This window comes from Antechinus flavipes, chromosome 3, assembly GCF_016432865.1.
Source record: "Antechinus flavipes isolate AdamAnt ecotype Samford, QLD, Australia chromosome 3, AdamAnt_v2, whole genome shotgun sequence".
NCBI classification, from domain to species: domain Eukaryota; kingdom Metazoa; phylum Chordata; class Mammalia; order Dasyuromorphia; family Dasyuridae; genus Antechinus; species Antechinus flavipes.
The window spans coordinates 554,731,692-554,754,050 of NC_067400.1; the positions used below are offsets into that span (position 1 = coordinate 554,731,692).

Below are 22,359 nucleotides of genomic sequence, written 5' to 3' on the forward strand. Positions count from 1 at the left end.
TAGAAGTAGAAGGGAACTTAGTGATCATCTAATCTATTCTCTTCATTTTATAGCTGAGGAAATTGAAATCCAGATATAGTGATCCATTTAAAATCTCATAGATAACACATAACAGATGCAGAATTTGAATTTTAAGATCTCTGACTCTTTTTCGGTAGATGGAGAGTTCACATCTCCATACTGGTCACTCTACTTCATATACCCCCAGAATGGTTACAGCCTTGAACCATTTATTCGGAAAAATTTGAGAATGACTCTGTAGATCTGCTTGGTTTTCACACTGTAGATGATTGGATTAAGTACAGGAGGAAAGAGGAAATGGAGATTTGACAATAGCACATGAACGTAAGGAGGGAAATTGTGGCCAAATCTGTGCACAAGAGCTAGAATGATCCAAGGGATATAGAAGATAGCAACTGCTCCTATGTGGGAAATGCAGGTGCTGAAGGCCTTGTGCCGCTCATCAGGAGAAGCAATGTTGAGGATGGACTTGATAATCAGCACATAGGAGAGAATGATGCATGGAATGTCTATGCCTGAGGTCATGATGAGAGCAACGAGTCCGACAATGCTGTTGATCTTGGTGCTTGTACAAGACTGTTTAATTACGTCTGGGTGGAAACAGTAGGAGTGTGAGAGGATATTGGTACCGCAGAATGACAACCTCTTGAGGAGCAAGAGGAGGGGCATCAGATTGATTAACATCCTCACAAAAATCCCTAACCCAGCTTTCACAATTCTGGAGTTAGTTAAAATGGTAGCGTATCTCAGAGGTTTGCATATGGCAACAAAGCGGTCAAAGGCCATGGCCAGAAGCACAGAGGATTCCATAAGTGTGAAGCCATGAAGGAAGAACATCTGTACAATACAGCTATCAAGACTGATCTTCCTGGCATTGAACCAAAAAACCCCAATTGTGGTAGGCAAGGAAGAAATTGTGATTCCCAGATCAGTGGCTGACAGCATAGAGAGAAAGTAGTACATGGGCTCATGGAGACTCTGCTCAGTCATCACTATATACATGATCATAGCATTCCCTAAGAGGGCCACAATACAGAGGCAGCAGTAAGGGATAGAGATCCAGATGTGAAAAACTTCAAGCCCTGGAATACCCGTCAGGAGGAAGGTAGAAGAAGTGATGTTACTCCGAGATGGCATATTGATCTGACGACTCCACGTTCAGTTAGAAAGCGCAGATTCTGTAATGATGAACAGTAATGATTTCCCCTTAAGTTTATCTTAATTCTTTTCTCTCTTCAAGAAATTTCAGTAGCTACCTATTGTTCCCAGGAGAAAATATAATTTAAAACTCTCCCACAATCTTTCTCCAAAATAGTTTTCCAGACTGATTTAACTTCTCATTCTGACATAGGCATCTAAGGGGTGTGTGTGTGTGTGTGTGTGTGTGTGTGTGTGTGTTGACGTGTGGGATGGTTCTGGCTTTACAATCAGGAAAACCTAAGTTCAAATACTTACTCAAACCCTTACTTATGTGATACTAGGTAAATCACTACAACTACACAATGAAGTGTAGTTTTACAATTACACAAAGAAGCCTTGATTTTATCATCTGTAAAGAAAAAGGGATAATCTTGAGGGTCTCCAAGGCCTCTTTCAGCTTTAAATTCATGCTTTCTTTTGCTTCCCCTACATTCCCCCAGATGGTCATTCCAGGGCTTGAATTTTTCATATCTGGATTTTTGTTGCTAGCCCTCTTAGGGATTGCTATGATCACACATGTAGTGATCACTGAGAAGAACCTCCATGAGCCAATGTACTACTTTCTCTCCCTGCTTCCAGACACTGACCTGGGTATCACAATTCCTTCACTAGCACAATTGGGATCCTTTAGTTCAGAGAGATCAGTCTTGATGGCTGAATTAATATATTCAGTGTTTTGTTCTTCATCTCTCAACCTTTGTACAGGTAAGATTCTATAACTTCTCTGCCTCCTCATTTCTGTCATATCTTACTTTAGAGCATAAATGAAGTTTTTCCTCCTACTAGAAATCTTCCATGATCCCACTAATTATTAATACTATCCCTTGTCCTTCTAAGTATTTCCTTGATACATATTTTGTATTTACTATCATTATATTATTTTCCACAAGAAGAATATGCAGGACTTGAAGATACTTTTGTGGGTTTTTTTTTTTTTTCATTTGTATCTCATTAGTGACTATGCCTGTCTCTCAGCAAGAAGCAATCAAGCAATAAACATCTATTAAGGCCTTACTATGATCAAACGGGGATGATACAATGGGTAGAGTACCAGACCTGAAGTCAGGAAGACTCATCTTCTTTAATTTAATTGGGTCCTCCCAGTTTCTGGGATAAGAATGCATTATTTGACAAATATTGCTGGGAAAATTGGAAATTAGTATGGCAGAAACTAGCCATTGACCTACACTTAACACCATACACCAAGATAAGGTCAAAATGGGTTCATGACCTAGGCATAAAGAATGAGATTATAAATAAATTGGAAGAACATAGGATAGTTTACCTCGCAGATCTGTGGAAGAAGGAGGAATTTATGACCAAAGAAGAACTAGAGATCACTATTGACCACAAAATAGAAAATTTTGATTATATCAAATTGAAAAGTTTTTGTACAAACAAAACAAATGCAGACAAGATTAGAAGGGAAACAATAAACTGGGAAAACATTTTTACAGTCAAAGGTTCTGATAAAGGTCTCATTTCCAAAATATATAGAGAATTGACTCTAATATATAAGAAATCAAACCATTCTCCAATTGATAAATGGTCAAAAGATATGAACAGACAATTCTCAGATGAAGAAATTGAAACTTTATAGACATATGAAAATATGCTCCAAATCATTATTAATCAGAGAAATGCAAATTAAGACAACTCTGAGACACCACTACACACCTGTCAGATTGGCTAGAGTGACAGGGAAAGATAATGTGGAATGGTGGAGGGGATGTGGGAAAACAGGGACACTGATACATTGTTGGTGGAATTGTGAACACATCCAGCCATTTTGGAGAGCAATTTGGAACTATGCTCAAAAAGTTATCAAACTGTGCATACCCTTTGATCCAGCAGTGCTATTACTGGGCTTATACCCCAAAGAGATACTAAAGAAGGGAAAGGGACCTGTATGTGCCAAAATGTTTGTGGCAGCCCTGTTTGTAGTGGCTAGAAGCTGGAAAATGAATGGATGCCCATCAACTGGAGAATGGTTGGGTAAATTGTGGTATATAAACGTTATGGAATATTATTGCTCTGTAAGAAATGACCAGCAGGATGAATACAGAGAGGACTGGTGAGACTCACATGAACTGATGCTAAGTGAAATGAGCAGAACCAGGAGATCATTATATACCTCAACAACGATACTGTTTGAGTATGTATTCTGATGGAAGTGGATCTCTTCGATAAAGAGAGCTAATTCAGTTTCAATTGATCAAAGATGAACAGAAGCAGCTACACCCAAAGAAAGAACACTGGGAAATGAATATAAACTGCTTGCATTTTTGTTTTTCTTCCCAGGTTATTTTTACCTTCTGCATCCAATTCTCCCTGTGCAACAAGAGAACTGTTCGGTTCTGCACACATATATAGTATCTAGGATATACTGTAACCTATTCAACTTGTAAAGGACTGCTTGCCATCTGGGGGAGGGGGTGGAGGGAGGGAGGGGGAAAATCGGAATAGAAGTGAATGCAAGGGATAATGCTGTAAAAAATTACCCTGGCATGGGTTCTGTCAATAAAAGTTATTAAAAAAATTTTTTAATTGGGTCCTCAAATACTTAACTGTGTGACCTTTGGCAAGTCACTTTAACAGGATCAAGTGACTTGCAAAGAATCACACAGCTAGTAAGTTCCCTATGTATAAAATAAACTAAGAAGGAAATGAAAAACACTCCAGTATCTTTTCCAAGAAAACCCCAAAGGAGATCACAAAAAAGTTGGACATGACTAAAACAATTGAAAAGCAAATGATCAAATGTAATAATAATATGAAATAAATTATAAATCTTAAAGAACTATATAAAAGTTAGATATAGCTAAGCACCTACATAAGGCAGTAGATATAGAATAATGAAAATAAAATCAAGATTTGGGCTCAAGTTCAGCCTTAATTATTTAATAACTTCATGGCAATGACAAGTTTAAGGACAAGTCATCTGACTTATCTAGCCTTCATTTCCTCATCTGAAAATGAGAATCATAACAGGACCTAACTGCCAATGTTTTGATAATAAAATAAGACATTTGTAAAGAACTTTGCAAACCTTAACAAGAATTGTGTTGATGCTAATTTTTGTTGTTAATATCCTTTTCCTATAAGTAGTGTACTTTGCATCTGGGATATAATATAATAATTTATCCCTCAATAAAATCTTGTTGAATAGAATTGTTGAATTAAATAAATAATTATTGATTATCCACCTACTACATATCAATAGCAATTTTTGTTTGAATCATTAGGTCCTTTGAAATTTATAGATAAGCTTTACATCCTGGAAGCCAGGTTCAGAATGAAGCAGGTTGTGTTCCCTTTAAGAAACTGTATTTCCTTTTGACCTGTGATCCCTTTCAGATTCTTCCTGGGCATATCTTCCCTAGACAAGTTATCTTTCCAGGATGATTCAATTAGAAATCCTGATCAAAAAGCACCCCTTTGAAGTGTTGTTAATTCCAATAGGATATCCGGGCTGTCCTAATCCTCACCTGGTCTAACCAGCTCAGGCTGCCCCAGCTCCCTCACCTGCTCTGATCTGCTCAGGCTGTCCCAGCCCCCCACCAAGATACCCAATGTAACAGGTCCCTTCAACAAAGATCTTTGTCGATGGACCTAGATACCTCACTCAGCTGCTAGGACCCTTCTGCCCACTGAGAAAGTATTCTCAGTATCAAAACTCCATTTTCCAATAGATCTGTCACTGTAGAAGTCACTCTCTTGATAGACTGATTTCTATCCAACAATAAACTTTCATTTTGCAACTAATAATTCGGGAATGAGTGAATTCTTTCACTCTAAACTTGTGGCCGATTAAAAGAGAATTCCTAACAACTCTCTTATTGCCACCAACCTCTTGACCCCTAGGATTGAAACTACTCAAACCGCATCAAGAAGAAATAATCTAACTTTGCTATTATTTCTGCTTCAGATCTCCCCCGGCTTGAATTTATGCTTCACACAGCTACTAATGTGATTTTCTTAAAGGGTAGATCTGACAATGCAAATCTGCAGATTTTCCTATTTCTTCTAAAATAAAATATAAATTCCCTTGTTTGTCTTTTAAAATCTTTTACTCTCTTCCCTGCGCTTTAAGAATCAGCCACTAGAGATCACACTATAACCTTCAGAACTAGGAAGTTCATGACAAAGATACTTCAACAGAAATTAAAGGTTAATTGATGTCCTTCATCCTGGGTATGCCATAGTACCTTACACTGTCATTTTTTTCTTTGGATTCAGAATCCATTTTGGTGGTGGCAAAACAATAGACTTTGACATGTTTTATGATTCCCTTGACTTTGCAAAAAAAAAAAAAAAATGAACCAAAGCACAAACATATAAGGTACGGTCTTTTTGAAAAGAAAAAGACAATAGGAAAGCAGTAAAAGGAACACAAGAACTCAGAATGAAGCAAGTCATGGGTTGATGCTGGCAAAAAGAAAGAAAAAAATGCTTTATGAATGATTGTTTATCTATGAATATAAAATAATATGGAATTTTCATCAAAGTAGAAGATATATAAAAACTTTAAAAATAAAATCTTTTACCATACAACCTTAACCTTTCTTTTCAGGCTCATATAGTTTATTAGATTATGGACTTCTAAGAGACAGGAATTTTTTATGCTTTTTTTTTTCAGTAATAAGTATAGTGCCTGGCACATAGCAGATGTTTAAGAAATGTTTTTTTGATAGAATGTCATCCTGAACTATTAAATCTAACTAAATTGGCATCTCTGTTCTTTGGACATAGCACTATATCTTCCATCTCTATGACTTAATGCCATCCATCCTCCAAGACAGGACTGTTCTTGCTCTTCACATGTGCTTCAAAATCTCTCTCTCTCTCTCTCTCTCCCTGTATGACTTAGTTCAAGTGCTACTTCCTACACAAAGCATTTTCTGATCCCTTATAACTGCTGATTACCTGTATGTCTTTTATTTAGCTACCTCATATTTATTTTTACTGGGGTAACTAGCTGGTTCAGTGGATAGAGTACTGGGATCAGAATCAGGAATTATTCTGCATATACTTGTATATTGCATATTATCTCTTCTGTTAGAATATAAATTCCTTTAGTGAATAGTATATGTTTTTATTATTTGAATTCCCAGCACAAAGTACCTGACACTTAATGGTTCTTAATAAATACTTATTGATTGATTTGTTGCATCACTTATCTGAGTACCGTAGTACTTGTCACATGGACAACTCTATTTCCCTTTGTTGTTCATTCCTCATCTTATGATATCAGAGCAAAAGGAATGCTATACAAATGTAGTAAGACTTCATATTATGTCAGATAGGAGATAGGAAGATTAAAAAATATAAGTTAAATGTATACACTTATAGTACAAAGTTAGAAGGGATATCTGGGTCTGTCAGGTCAGAGTTATTATCTCTTGTCTTTCAGTTCAGGTTTCTTTGCTTTAGACCACAGAATAGCATTAAATATCTGAATGAATAGTGAAAAAATAAAGGAAGAATTTAGGAAATGGAGTAGGGATAGGGACTGGATGTATAGGAAATTCCTAAATAAACATTTTTGTTTTTAATTTTAAATAATAGTAATATTTTAATATTTAATAATTTAATAATAATTAATAATAATTTTAATAGAATTCTGCCCATACTAGCCTTCTATAACACTTTATTACTGTTGTGGGAGACAACTCTGGTTTTCTACTCACAGAACATCTGGTAACTCTATGTTTTCAACTCAACTCAGAAGTTTACATATCATCACTCATAGAATAGGCTGATACTATTCTTATTTTTAATTAAAAAAATTTTTTTGTGATCACAATTGATTTCAATGTGTTGTTAAGTTTTAGATTCTGACATAGAAAAGCCAAACCCCTTAAAGGTTTGGTAAAGGCTGTCCAGCAAATAGCTGCTCACATTTCTTATAACATCTTTTGTCACTCTTTCAATTTCTTTTTACTCCATTGAACTTCAGTTTCCTTCAATGATCTTGTTATGCCCATATCTTTGTCCATCACACTGAATTGCTCCTTTCTTTCACACATTCCTCTTCCTTCAAATCAATTAACCTTCTTACCACCTTCTCACATGACTTTCTTAGCTTTGTATTTTCATTTATGCTATTTTCTCAAACTTCAAAGTATCTTCCTTCTGCCTGAAGTACTATTAGTCTATGTGTTTGCTGAGTGATTCTCACAACTCCAACCCACTAGAGATCATTCATTGTGGTAGCTCCCCCATCTGCACACTTTTCAGTTTCCTTTTTTCCCCAATTAGATTATAAACTCCTTGAGATTAAAGATCGCATATTCTCTTTTACATATTTGTATCTCAAGCACTTTGAACAGTACCTAGCACATAGTAGGTGCTAAATAAATATTTATTCATTATTGACTTTTCCCATTGACTAAATGGAAATTTACTAAATGGGAATGAACATTTCCTTCCCCCCTAGATCTATGATTTTATGAATTTATGTTTTCTTATGTGTCACCCAGCTCTAAACCCTTTGTTATGCCAATCATATGTCTTGCTACTCTAATAATTACAGTCTCATAGGATCACGGATTTAAATCTATAAGGTAATTCAGAAAGTCTTTTCCTCTATTCTTACTGTAAATATGAGGAAATTGAGGCCAAAAAATTAATTTATTTGTCCAACATCACACAGGTAGTAAATAATTGAATGAGGATTCATCAGACTCAAAAGCAAATACTTTTCCCCTTTGTAATATAAGCCTTTTGCTGATTCAATGATTTCTGTTTTTAAATATCTAAAAATCTGACATGAGGGAGAAAGAGAAAAACTGTATTTCACATGATCTCAAATGGGAAAACTAGGGCCAAAAAGAAGAAGATTGTTGAAGAGAGAAAGATAGCTATATGACAGAAGACTTTTTTATGTCTATGACATAAAGAACTTGCTTATAACCAGAACCATTCAAGAATAGAGTATGCTTCCTCATTAGGTAGTGAGTTATAATTTTTTGGTTTTGTTTTTGTCATTGGACATGTTCAAATAAGGAATGAGAATTTGAACCAGATGATTTTTGATGGATCTTTCCCCCCTGATGGATATTTGATTCTAATCTTTAAGTCTTTTAAAGGATTACAATTAATGTGTTAATTTTCCAGTGAATATTTAGGATTGACATTAACTCTTTAACTGTAGAATAGGTTGTATCCCTAACAGAAGAAATCCCAGACATGAGCAAACAGGTGGATAAGGAAAGTGAAGTGATTTGAGAAAACAGGAAAGCATTTCTGTTCTGTTCTGTTCCGTTCTACCTGTTCAGTTACAACTTTTCTCTGGTTTTAATAGCTACTGAAATTGGTAGACCAAGAGTATTTGGAATTGATAGATCTGAATACCACCAAGCACTCATGATGTTATCATTTTGAGACATACTTCACCTTTAACTCTACTTTATACAATTCATGAAGTAGAATTCGTGTTTGAGATACAAGCTCCAATTATTTTGCCTTAAATGAGACTGAGTAAAGAAAGGGAAAAGAGGGAGCTCTGCATCAACTTCAGGGGCTACTTAGGGACTATTGAGTCATTTAATATGAGATTCAGAATTTTTGTTTTGTCTTTTTTTTTTTTAAACAAATTGGGTGAGGCCATTCTTAATTTTTTCTCTCCCACAACTCAGAGTAAGGAAATAGTCCCCTTGCCTTACCTATCTCTCTTTTCTTTTCATCTATTTGTTGATGGGAATGTTTCTTTCTCCAAACACCTCTTGATGATAACTGTCTCTCTTTACCTTGTGCTGCCTTTACATGGCAAAAACAAGGACTAGAACTATTGTTCCAGGGAGGAACTTTATAGAGAACCAGCAAAATCCTTGGGGAAACCTTAAGGGGAAAGGCAGAGACACTTTTCTTCAGACTCTTTTTCACTAAAACTATTTGAAACAGTCATCAGAGCACCAGATTTTTAAGGGTTCCATAAAGATGTCAAGGTGAATCATGTCTACACAATTTTCCTTAGTAATCACCTTTTCTATTTATTTTTTTACATTTTACATTAGACTTGAATTCTTTAGCTACAATCTAATCTCCTTCTCTCCACTTTTTTCTTTTACTTCTAATAGTCTTCTCTTCCCTCTCTGAATAATGTATTTACCAAGGTACAGAGAGGACAATGACAATGGAAAATAAAGGGAAATCTGAATCACTCAACTCATCTCTCCAAGCTGCCTTAGCAATCTCATAAGTAAAATGTAGATAATAATAATATCATATCCTGAAGATCTGAAAAAAATGAGATAATATTTGTAAAATAGTTTGCAAACCTTAAAGCACTATGTCAATACTAATTATTGTTGTTGTTAACTCTGAATTTATTTATCTTCCACAAACTATTCTACTTTGTATTCTACAATTATTTTCAATTTTCCAACAGGTACTATTGAAAGAATGATTTGATCATTCAGAAGTAGATATAATGCTTACTCAATAACTGTTAATTCTGGCATACTTAAAGATTTGAAAAGTGTTTTGTATATGTTTTCTCATATAATAAACCTGTGTTGTATTATTATTAAAATATATATTATTATAGAAGAGGAAAATTCATTTTTAAAGAGGCTATGATTTATCCAGAGACCCACAAATATTTAATTTCTGAGGCAGATTTTGAACCCAGGACTTCTTGATTCTAAGTTCAAAATTCTTTCAATGCTGCCTTTCACTAAAAATTAATAATAATTCATAAATATGAATGTTTTTGATAAAAACATTGCTAGAATGTTAGATAAGAGTTATATCACAGGCAAAATATATGGAGATTTCTGCAAAACATTTGTCCATGTTTCTCAGGGATGCTTGTAGACCAGATGGACATATATGAACTAAATAGTAATATCATATGGTGAATTCATGAACTGGTGGGATCAACAAGATCCATACAGTTGTATTTCTTTGGATTAATAAAAATGTTTAACAATATATCTCTGGCTCTGTACTTTTAAATGTTTTTCCAATAATTTGAATAAAGACATAGACATTGAATTTTATTTTGGCTTATTGAATTTTAATTTGGCACAAGGCCAAAGTAATAGCTAACATGAACAACAGAATTAAATTCTAAAAACACTGTTATTATCTAGATAAAATAGGTTGAAAGTAAATGGATGGAATTCACCATGGAAAAGCTCTACACTAAGCCTTTTTTAAAAATCTACACAAATATAGATTAGGGAAAGTGCATTTAAAAAAAGAAACCCTGGGGCAGCTAAGTGACACAGTGGATACAGCACCAACCCTGAAGTCAGGAGGACTTGAGTTCAAATCCGACCTCAGACACTCAACACTTCCTAGCTGTGTGATCCTGAGCAAGTCACTTAACCCCAATTACCTCAGCAAAAAAAATGAAAAAAGAAACCCTGGATTTTATATCAAGAAGTTTCATTTGAGTCAATAATAAGGTATAATAACAGCTAGCATTTATATAGCATTAAGGATTGCAAAGAACTTTTTGAATGTTATGTCATTTTATCCTTACAACACTGACAGGTAGGTGGTATTATCCCATTTTACAGGTAAGGAAACTCAGATAGATAAAGATTAAATGATTTCTCCAGCATCAGATAACTAATCAGCATCTAAAGTAGAATTTTGTCTCCTCTTTCTGACTTTAGATTTAGCACTTTAATCACTGGGCCTTCTAGCTGCCTCTACAGCAAGGAAAAAAAAAAAAAAAAAAAACCTCAGGTGTTCTCAGGCTGCATCAGTAGATAGACTTCAAAAATAGAGGATAAGTAAAAACCTAAAATATGCTACTATGGGAATAGCATACCTAAAATATTGAGATCAATTCTGGGAACCACGTTACATGGAGGACATTTTAAAACAGAAGTTCATTGTGGGGCTAATAGATAAGATCATGAAAGTGTGAGTAGACAAGAAAATGAAAGCAGCTCCGTTTTGTCTATAGTTCTATTTTGTCCCTGGTCCTTTTTGTATCAAAGTTCTGCCTTTGCTTATGACTTTCCTTACTGCTAAAAATGCAAGTATCTAGACTTTCCTATCTCTTTGGTCAAGAAATAGTTAACTTAGCAAAAGTGTTCCTGTTACACTTCCCCAATCTTGCCCTAGAAATAAGCACTGTCCAGTCAAGAGGTGTACTATATTGAATTTTCTCCTGCCTAATTAAAACATAAACAATTTTCATCCTTTTGTTTTTAGAGGGTACTCACATGTTCAGGTGGGGATCCCTAGGTGGCAAACCCAATAAATCCTCATTGGTTCCTAAATTTCTGGTTCAGGATTCAGTGTATTCTGACACAAACAATCTTACAAAAACATGAAGAGTTTGGGGGTGGTTAATAGCTGACTTTTTTGATTACTTAAATATCTTGTAAAAAAGGAATTAGACACTGGGAAATGAATGTAAACTGTTTGCATTTTTGTTTTTCTTCTCAGGGTTTTTTGTTTGTTTGTTTTTTTACCTTCTGAATCCAATTCTTTCTGTGCAACAAGAGAACTGTTCAGTTCTGCATACATATGTTGTATCTAGGATATACTGTGACATATTTAACATGTATAGAACTGCTTGCCATGGGCGGGGAGGGGAAAAGTCGGAACAAAAGTGAGTGCAAGGGATAATGTTGTAAAAAAAATTACCCAGGCATGGGTTCTGTCAATAAAAAGTTATAATTATGAAAAAAAAAAGGAATTAGAATTTTTTTCCCCACTGGTCTCATAAGATGGAAGGAAGAATGATGGAAAGTGATGAAGTAAAGAGAGACAAGTTATGTTTTGATAAAAATAAAGAAAAAGAAATCAGAGTTATTTTTAAGTGGAATGGTCTGCCTTAGGTGACATCCTCGTCATTAACGATCTTTTTAAAAAAAGGTGGATGAATACTTGCCAGGAATAACATGGAGAGAATTGCTTTTTCATTCAAATTGAATAACTTATAGGGACCATTTTAACATTATGTAATTCTATAAAGTATTTGTTTTTTGACAACCCTTCTCTGATAATTGCAGTCCACATTACTCTTTCCTCTTTCTTGTAACATGAAACAGTTATTTCACACTTATTTCCCTAGTTTCTTATTTATATTAATAAGAGTTAATTTAAAAAGCATTTCAATCATAGAATTGGCTTACCTCCTGTCATATGGTAGAAACAAGATTTGAACTCATATTTCTTTCAATTCCAAATTTTTAATTGTTTTTACTATTTTGCCTTACCTCTCAATTGATTTATACTATATTGCCTTAAATTGTTATGTTTCATACACATGGGTTTTTATCTCACCAACTAAACTAGGAGGTACTTATACAAACATACATACATATGCATGCTGGATCAGAGGGTATGCACAATTTGATAGCTCTTTGGACATACTTCCATAGTACTTTCTCTTCAGAATGGATCACCAACAATGTATTTGTGTTCCAGTTTTCCCACACCCCCTCCAATATTTATCATTATTTTTTCCTGTCATCTTAGCCAGTCTGAGAGGTATATAATGGTACCTCAAAGTTTTCTTAATTTTCATTTCTCTGACCGATAGTGATTTAGAACACTTTTTCATATGACTAGAAATGGTTTTAATTTCTTTGTCTGAAAATTGTTCATATTCTTTAAAAATTTATCAATTGAAGAATGGCTTTTATTCTTATAAAATTTGAGTCAATTTTCTATATATTTTAGAAATGAAGTCTTTATCAGAACTCTTGGGTGTAAATTTTTTCTGTTTTCTGTTTCCCTTCTAAACTTTTCTGCATTGGTTTTGTTTGTACAAAAACTTTTTAATTTAACATAATCAAAATTATTCATATTGCATTTCATAATGCACTCTAGTTCTTCTTTGACCACAAATTCCAGTTGTAAACCACTGAGCCCCAGAAGAATGCCGGACCTAGCCATCATTACCCAGCACTGGAAATCAATCAGCAGAACTACTCCAGGACAAATTAAAGCAGCTATCATTCCTTTGCATTGAACAGACCTCAAGCCTTAAAAAAAAAAAAAAAAAAGAAGAAGAAGAATAAAAAAACAAAAAAGGAACTCTCACCATAGATAATTTTTATGGTGAGAGAGAGAAGAACAGACCTCAAAACCTGAGGTTCCTAAAGGCAAAGCAACTCCAGAAGATGCCCCAAAGAGAGACATGAACTGGTCCCCATTTCACAAGGCTTTTTTCGAAGATTGCATAAAGGATCTTTTAAAAGTTAGAAGAAAAATGGGGAAATGAAATGAGAACATTGCAAAAAGAAATGGAAAAAATGGGAAAAGAATGCAATGAATAAAAAATTTAATTGACCACAAATTCCTTTCTTACTCACAGATCTGAGAGGTAGACTGTTCTTTGTTCTTCTAATTTGCTTATAGTGTCACTCTATATCTAAAACATCAATTCATTTTGACCTTATCTTGGGATAGAGTATTAGGTAGTTGATGCCTAAGTCCTATCATAATAATTTTATATTTTCCCAGAAATTTTTTTTTATCCCAGAAGTTGGGGTCTTTGGGTTTATCAAACACTAAATTACTATAGTCATTGACTATTGTGTCTTGTAAACCTAATCTATTCCAGTCAATTCCTTAGCCAGTATCAAGTGATTTTGATGACTGCTGGTTTATAATATGGATTTAGGTCTCATACAGCTAGGCCACTCTCATTTATATTTTTTAATTAATTCGACTGAAATTCTTGAAACTTTGTTCTTTCAGATGAACTTTGTGATTTTTTCTAGCTCTGTAAAGTAGTTTCTTGGCAGTTTGATTGTTATAGCACTGAACAAGTGGATTAATTTAGGTAGAATTGTCATTTTTATATTAGCTCAGTTCATCAGTGAGAACCTGATTTTTTCCAATTGATTAAATCTGACTTTGTATGGAAAGTGTTTTATAATTGTGTTCATATAGTTCCTGATTTTGCCTTGGCAAATAGACTCCCAAATGTTTTATATTGTTGACAGTTATTTTAAAGAGAATTTCTCTTTGTATATTTTGCTGCTGGAGTTGTTGTGACATATAAAAATGCTAATGATATATATGGATTTATTTTGTATCCTGCAACTTTCCTAAAATTGTGTATTGTTTTTACTAAATTTTTAGTTGATTGTCTAAGATTTTCTAAGAATACCATCATATAATCTGCAAAGATTGATTACCTTATTCTAATTTCTTATTACCTTATTCCTTTTTCCTATTCCAATTTTTTTATTTCTTTTTCTTCTCTTATTGCTAAAGCTAATGTTTCTAATACAATATTGAGTGATAATGGTGATAATGGGCAACCTTGTTTCACCCCTAATCTTATTGGAAATGGTTCTAGTTTATCACCATTACATAAGATGCTTGTTAATGGTTTTAAATAGAAGTTACTGATCATTTTAAGAAAAAATTCATTTATTCCTATGTTCTCTAATGTATTTAATAGGAATAAGAATAGTGTATTTAATAGGTGTTGAATTTTCTCAAATGCTTTTTCTGCATCTATTGAGATAACCATATGATTTTTGTTAGTTTGGTTATTGATGTGGTCAATTGTGCTAATAGTTTTCCTAATATTGAACTAATCCTGCATTCCAAGTATAAATCCTACTTGGCCATGATGTAATATCCTAGAGATAAGTTGCTGGTATCTCTTTGCTAATATTTTATTTAAGATTTTTTACATAAATATTGAATAGGTAAATTGGTCTATAATTTTCTTTGTTTTGATCCTACCTAGTCAGGTATCTGCACCATATTTGTGTCATAAAAAGAAAATGGTAGGACACATTCTTTCCCTATTTTTCTAAATAATTGAACTTAAGTGTTCTTTAAATGTTAGGTAGAATTCACTTGTAAATCCACTTACTCCTGAAAATTTTTTCTTCAAGAGTTGATTAATAACTTGTTCAATTTCGTTTTCCAAAATGGAATTATTTAAGGTATTTATAACCTCCTCAGTTAATCTGTCAATATGTTTTGTGAGTGTTCATCCATTTCACTTAATTATCAGATTTATTGGCATGCAGTTGAGCAAAATAATTCCTAATTAATGCTCTAATTTCCTCTTCATTGAAGGAAAGTTCTTTCCTTTTTCTGATAACATTAATTAAAAGTTTATTTTATTGGCTTTTTCATAAAACCAATTCTTACTATTGTTTACTAGTTCTATAGTTTTCTTACTTTTGATTTAATTAATCTCCCTTTTTATTTTCAGGGTTTCAAATTTGATATTTAATTGGGGGGTTTTAATTTGTTCTTTTTTAGCCTTTTTTAGTTGCATGCCCAAACTATTGACCTTCTCTTTCTCTGTTTTATGCAAGTGAACATCTAGAGATATAAAACTTCCCGTGAGAACTGCTTTGGCTGTATCCCCAAAATTTTGGTATGATATTTCATTATTATCATTTTCTTGGATGAAATTCTCTATTGTTTCTATGATTTGTTGTTTCATCCATTCATTCTTTAGGATTAGATAATTTAGTTTCCAATTGATTTTTGGTTTACTTTTCCCTGGGCCTTTATTACACATAATTTTATTACATCATGATCTGAAAAAGATGCATTTTGCTATTTCTACTTTTCTGCACTTGATTTTGAGGTTTTGTGCCCTAATACATCATCAATTTTTGTGTCAGTTCCATGTACTATTGAGAAAAAAGTATATTTCTTTCTGTTCCCATTCAGTTTTTTCCAAAGGTCTATCATACATAATTTTTCTAAAATTCTATTTGCCTCCTTAATTTCTTCCTTATTTGTTTTGTGGTTTGATTTATTTAATTCTGATAGAACAAGGTTGAGATCCCCCACTAGTATAGTTTTGCTATTTATTTTTTCTTTCAACTCTCTTAACTTCTCTAGTAATTTGGATGCTATACCACCAAAGGCATATTGCTCACAACTTTTATTACCCTCCATAGAGCTTCTTTCAGTCCATTCCTACTCCAGCCCCTTCAGACAATTGCAGAACAGGGTAAAAGGGGCCAGGGAGAGCCCTCCCTCAGGGCTAGGGTCATGGCTCAGAACAGGTAATGGCTGTTAAATGAAAAATATATGTTTAGTATAGATATTACTTGATTATTTATGGTACCCTTTAACAAGACATAGTTTCCTATTTACCTCCTTTATTTAGATCTCTTTTTGCTTTTGCTTGATCTGAGATCAAGATCACTATTCCTGGTTTTTGTTGTTTTCATTGTTCGTTTGTTTGTTTGTTTTACTTCAGATGAAACATAATAGATTTTGCTCCAGCCCTTTACCTTTACCCTGTATGCATTACTCTGCTTTAAATGTGTTTTGTGTAAATAACATATTGTGGGATTCTGGCTTTTAATTCAATCTGGTATCCACTTCTGTTTTATGGAAGAGTTCATCCCATTCACAGTCACAGTTAAAATTATTCTCTATTTCCCACCATCTTATTTTCTCCAAGTTATATTTTTCTCTTTCCTTTCCCTTTTTTCCTCCTCACCAGTGTTTTGCTTCTGATCCCCAACTCTCTCAATATTGCTTCCCCTTTTAAGTCCCTCCCTCTTTCTTATTCCTTCCATCTTCTATTTCTGTTCTTCCTTCTATTACCTCCTCCTTTCCTTTCCCCTTTTTCTTCCTACTTTCCTATAGGATGAAACAAGTTTGTATATCAAACTAAATATATCTGAGAGTCTCTTCAAGCCAAATCCAATGAGATTAAAGTTCATACAATGCTCACCTTTTTTTTTTTTCCCTCAACACTAGATTTTTTTCCTCTTCATGTGATGTAATTTACCCCATTTTACCTTCCCTTTCCTCTTCTTCCAGTACAATCTCCTTTCCATCCCTAGTTTCATTTTTGTATCATCACAGTAAAGTCAAATTATACCTATACTTTCTAAGTATACCAATAACAGAGATACATTTATCAATAGTTAAATATATCAACTTCCCACATAGCAATATAAACATTTTAACCTTTAAAAAACATATTTTTTCTTCCCTTTTTACATTTTATACTTCTCTTGAGTTCTATATTTGAAGATCAAATTTTCTGTTCAGCTCTGGTCATTTCATCAAAAATAAATGAATGATAAATGGTCAAAGGATATGAATAGACAATTCTCAGGTGAAGAAATTGAAACTATTTCTAGCCAAATAAAAACATGCTCCAAGTCATTATTAATCAGAGAAATGCAAATTAAGACAACTCTGAGATACCACTATGTGTGGTGTTCTCTTCTTTAATATAATGGTTCTCTGGGAGCAGGTTTCTCAGGGAGGTTTTCTGGAGGCAGCCTTAGTTTCAGCTAAAAGTAATAATCACTCCAAATGCAGCTAGCTGATAAAATGCAAATGTTTATTTTCTCCTTCCTTGGGCCCAGGTAGCTTTTTTAGGGGCCTCAGCTTTCCTTGGTTCCGAGAGCTCTTGTTGCTAATCTTTTGCCTCTGCCAACTTCAGCTTCTCTTCTTCCAAATATCTCCAGCCAGCACCAAGGTGAAAGTTGGAATGAATCTGACTCCATCTCCAAGAGTGGGCTTGTGGGCTTCCTCCCAGAGTGCTCCTCTCTGAGAGAGAGGGCTTGTGGGCTTCTGTATATCCCAGAGTGCTCCTCTCCAACTCTTGGCAATGTTCCGAACTAAACTGACTTGACTGGCTCACTGAAGCTCTATTTATGCTTGGTGTAAAAGGTTGACTCCTCCTATTTGAGTGGGATTGTGGGATCTGAGAGTGAGATTATGGGTGTCCTCCCAGAGTGCTCTCTTGCCCTAAGAGCTTCTTGCTTATATGAGCTCTCTAAAGGTGTGAACACAAGCATTGTTTCTATCAGTTCCACTTAGTACCTTGTTTCTTCTGGCCCATAACACATTCTTTTAAGATCATATCAATCATACTAGACCATGCTAAATTAGATAATTATTGTCTCTATCAACTCTAATGAGTTAACACTTTGTAAGGATTCCAACAACTACGCACCTGTCAGACTGGCTAGAATGACAGGGAAAGATAATGCAGAATGTTGGAGGGGATGTGGGAAAACAGGGACACTAATACATTGTTGGTGGAATTGTGAATACATCCAACCATTCTGGAGAACAATTTGGAATTATGCCCAAAAAGTTATCAAACTGTGCATACTCTTTGATCCAACAGTGTTACTACTGGGCTTATACCCCAAAGAGAGCATAAAGAAGGGAAAGGGATCTGTATGTGCATGAATATTTGTAGCAGCCCTCTTTGTAGTGGCCAGAAACTGGAAACTGAATAGATGCCCATCAATTGGAGAATGGCTGAATAAATTGTGGTATATGAATATTATGGAATATTATTGTTTGATAAGAAATGACCAACAGGATGATTTCAGAAAGGTCTGGAGAGACTTACACGAACTGATGTTGAGTGAAATGAGCAGGGCCAGGAGATCCTTATATACTTCAACAACATACTATATGATGATCACTTCTGATGGACCTGGCCATCTTCAGCAAATATAAATACATACACATACATACATATATTTGCTATCAATTCCATTTAAAATGTAAGTTCCTTGAGAAGAATACCATTATTAGCTAGTATATACATTAAGCTTTAAAGTTTTTGAAACATTTTACAAATAATATTTCATTTAATCTTTCCAATGACCTTAGAAAATAGGTACTATTATTAAGTCCATTTTTTTATAGATGAGGAAAGAGAGGTTGAAAGAAGTTTAATGAATTGTCCAAGATCACATCGCCAGTAAGTGTTTGAGATAGGATTTAAACTCAGATTTTCTTGATTCCAAATCCAGAGCCTTATCCATTGTGCAACTTACTACCTAATATTTTGGATTTGTATCCTATAGTGTTTATCTTAGTGCTAGACACATAATAAGTGATTACTAAGTGTTTTTGACAGATTACACTATTGAAAGCAGGAATTTTTTATTTGTTTTGTATCCCTAGTAATATAGTATAATCTAGTAATTGAGGTTAACTTTGTAACTTTGCGCTTGGCATATATTAAATAATTAATAAACACTTTTTTTATGTATCCTCACTGAGGACAGAAATTTTTATAGACAGAATGAGGAAGAACAAAGGCAAAATGAGAATTTAATTAAATGTAAGGAGAAAAACTAGATTTCACATCTACTACTCTTATCCACTACATCATCTAATTAGAGAATGGGATTCAGGCAAGGAATATAATGCCAGAGAAACTAAGTTGAGAAGAGATTGTTTTTAATTTTTAATGTAGAGAGTTTAAGCTAGCTGACAGAAATGGGAATATATTTCCAAAGCATTCAGTCCAGTATAACTGAGGTACACCATTTATAGAAGGTTTTTTAGCAAGCAAAATACAGAAATGAGAGTGTAATTAATTTTACAGCTGTTATCTTTACTTCAAAGAAAGGGCAGGGAGAGAGGAGTTATTTTGGTATTTACAGCTTGAAAATTGTGGCTCAGGTCCTGTCAGATAGGGGAGTAGAACCATTCTTGGATAGATAAGAGCTATGACAAGGGCATAACTGCAGTACACAAGACTGTCCTTGACAATAAATCTATTCCCAGAGTAGTTTTTGTATAGGGATGAAGTCAGAGAGGCAAGCACCTGGAGACTGTTTTTCTTTTCTGTCCTTCTTTGTGTTGTAATGATGTGTGAAGGGGAGTCAAAGCCTCAAAGTTTAAAGTTTTCTTTCAAAATTCAATTTTCCAAGTCTAATTGCACAAATGAAAAAGGAGAGAGGGCATATAGCCTGTTATCCAGTGCCAAACATGAGAAATCATTTGAGTGTTCTACCTAATCCATCAAATATTGACTTCAATTTTTCACCATGTATTTTTGATTCATATATCCTTTTATTATTTTCATTAAAGAAATAATCATTGATTTAGTAATTCAGGTTACAGTATTGTAATTTTTATTTATTATGAAACAAATACCAATCTTGTCATTTTGCAGAAGTATTTACAAGCAAGAGAGTTAGACCATAGTAACTAATAGAGAACCACTGATTTTTATAAAGGGAAAGAACAATACTAGATCTAAAAGTAAGACCATATTTGTAAATGATCTGAAGAGGTCAGAGACAGATGGGTTAAGGATGTGGAGAGCAGACAAAAATATATCTGTAAATAAGGAAATAGTTTCATAACTATTCATTTATAGATAAAAAGGAACATGGTCATGTATCCCAATCTTTGCATTCTTGAATAGGAAAATTAGATTCATTAGTATTACAAGGTTAAGTGATTTACCATGTGACTCAGGTAGTAAATACAAGATCTGGAAATCAACCTCATGCTCTCTCATCTTCAAGACAGCTATGCTTTTCATTGTGTCATACTGTAACTAGAAATAACTTTCTCCTAATAAATCACCATGGGTGGTTTATGTCAAAAGCACCATGGTCTAACTAGCATGTCCAAGTATCTTGAATCTTGTTATTTAAATGAAATATATGGAGAAAGTAAGAGGAAAATAAGAGTTAAAATAAAAACTAATTGGGGCTGTTGTAAAGTGTGTAACCCTTTATATGTAAAGAATTCTTCTGGGCAATACAGTGGTTCCCCAGCTGAAAGGAGGCAAGAGAGGATTACAAAAGGTGGAAGCCACTCAAGATGGAAATCCCAGGGGTAGTAGTGTTTTCCAGACTAAAGTCCATGTAATTGCAAGAGCATGGAAATGTTACCCCAAAATTTAATAAAATCATGAGCAAGTAGAGCCTTGTCTGGTTCTCTGATGTTCTTAGAGAATTATTTGTCTTGACACAGTATGCTGTTACACTTTGATTTAGTGAATATTCATTCTACTTTTCTTCTTTGCATCTTTGCATAATGAACTGGAATCATCATCTCAAGATTTTTCTGCCTTTTAAAAATCTTTCTTATTTACCATCTGTATGTTTATAATAAGCTGCGTCTCTAGTTAAAGATCTGCTGTCTTTTTAATGCATTATGAGAGTGTGTTTCCAATAAATGAGTAGGTCAAGGAAAGACAAAGAGGTATTCCTGGACCATAGAATTAATTTGGTGCTGTATTGAAGCAATCACTTTCAGTCTTTGTCTTTCTTGCTTTCTCTCTGAATAAGAACAGAAGCTTCAAATGTTTTACTCAAAAACTCAAAGCTTTCATTAAATAGTTTTGTATTCCACAAATAAAAGTGGCTAGCAGAAAATCTTTAAGCTTTATACCATAATTCATATTTAGAGTTTAAAAATCTGCTTGTTGAATGAATGTATGTATTCTCTCATACTATATTATGTGCAACATAAATGTAGGGACCTTATCTTATCTAAAGTTTCTGTCTCTCCTCCACGTTGTTCAACATAGAGAATTGTTACAGAATCAGTGTATCTCAGTGCCCTATTCACTACCACATCCTAGAAAGCTAGAAGTGAGAATGCAACAAAATCAGAGTAGATGAAACTTGAAGGAATCTACCAAAGCATGTAGACTTAATGTAGACTTGCCACTTCCCTTAATGAAAAGAAAGAGAGGAAAGAAGAAAGGAAGGAAAGAAGGCAGGGAAGAAGGAAGAAAGGAAGGAAGGCAGGAAGGAAGAAAGGAAAAGAAGTAAGGAAGAAGGAAGGGAGGGAGGGAGGGAGAAAAGAAGAAAGGAAGGAAGAAAGATGAAATGAAACTGAAATATGGAGAATGGAAATGTCAAAAAGGACAAAAAGAACAGAGATGGGGCTCAAATCTTTGACACCTAACTGTAAATCCAGTGCTCTTTCAATAAAAGCATAATAAATAGTACCTACTTGTACCTGAACAAGAATCAGCTTGTGAAATATTACAGAATGATTCCAATGTGAGGGCAGATTATATTATATTGTAGAATTTCCAAAGTTCCTGAAAACTATACAATTCTATTATATTGGAATGCTATCATTTCTTCTCTCCTAATACACTCATGCCTTCTTTAATATCAATGTAGGGACATCATTTAAGATAAAGAGAGTAGATAATATGAAAAGCTAATAATCTAACCCTGAACCTCCATTCCTTTCTTTAAATAGAAGACAACAGGCAATATCTGAGAGTGAAATTGAAATCATTAATCTTTATTATGCATAGTTTTTTAAATAAAAAGTATAAAAAATTAAATTTTGTTTCTTGATTATGTTTCCTAAAGAACTTCCTTTTATATTCTTTGCTACATTTAAAAAATGTACTGGTGATCTGCTTTTCTTTCTTTTTCTTTTTTTCTTTTTAGATGAGCAACATTACCTTCA

The 22,359-nt window shown here is 33.9% G+C and overlaps 1 protein-coding gene across 1 annotated transcript; it reads right to left on the reverse strand.

Annotated features, from left to right (window-relative positions):
* Positions 1-213: 213 nt before the first annotated feature.
* Positions 214-1,158, reverse strand: LOC127558100 (olfactory receptor 51F1-like). Its single transcript, XM_051991326.1, has one exon. It carries the CDS (start codon positions 1,156-1,158, stop codon positions 214-216), a length of 945 nt encoding a protein of 314 aa, XP_051847286.1.
* Positions 1,159-22,359: the final 21,201 nt, after the last annotated feature.

Bases quoted from the DNA above. Each gene is read 5' to 3' on its own strand.
- LOC127558100 (XM_051991326.1), bottom strand. From the start codon at position 1,158: ATGCCATCTCGGAGTAACATCACTTCTTCTACCTTCCTCCTGACGGGT.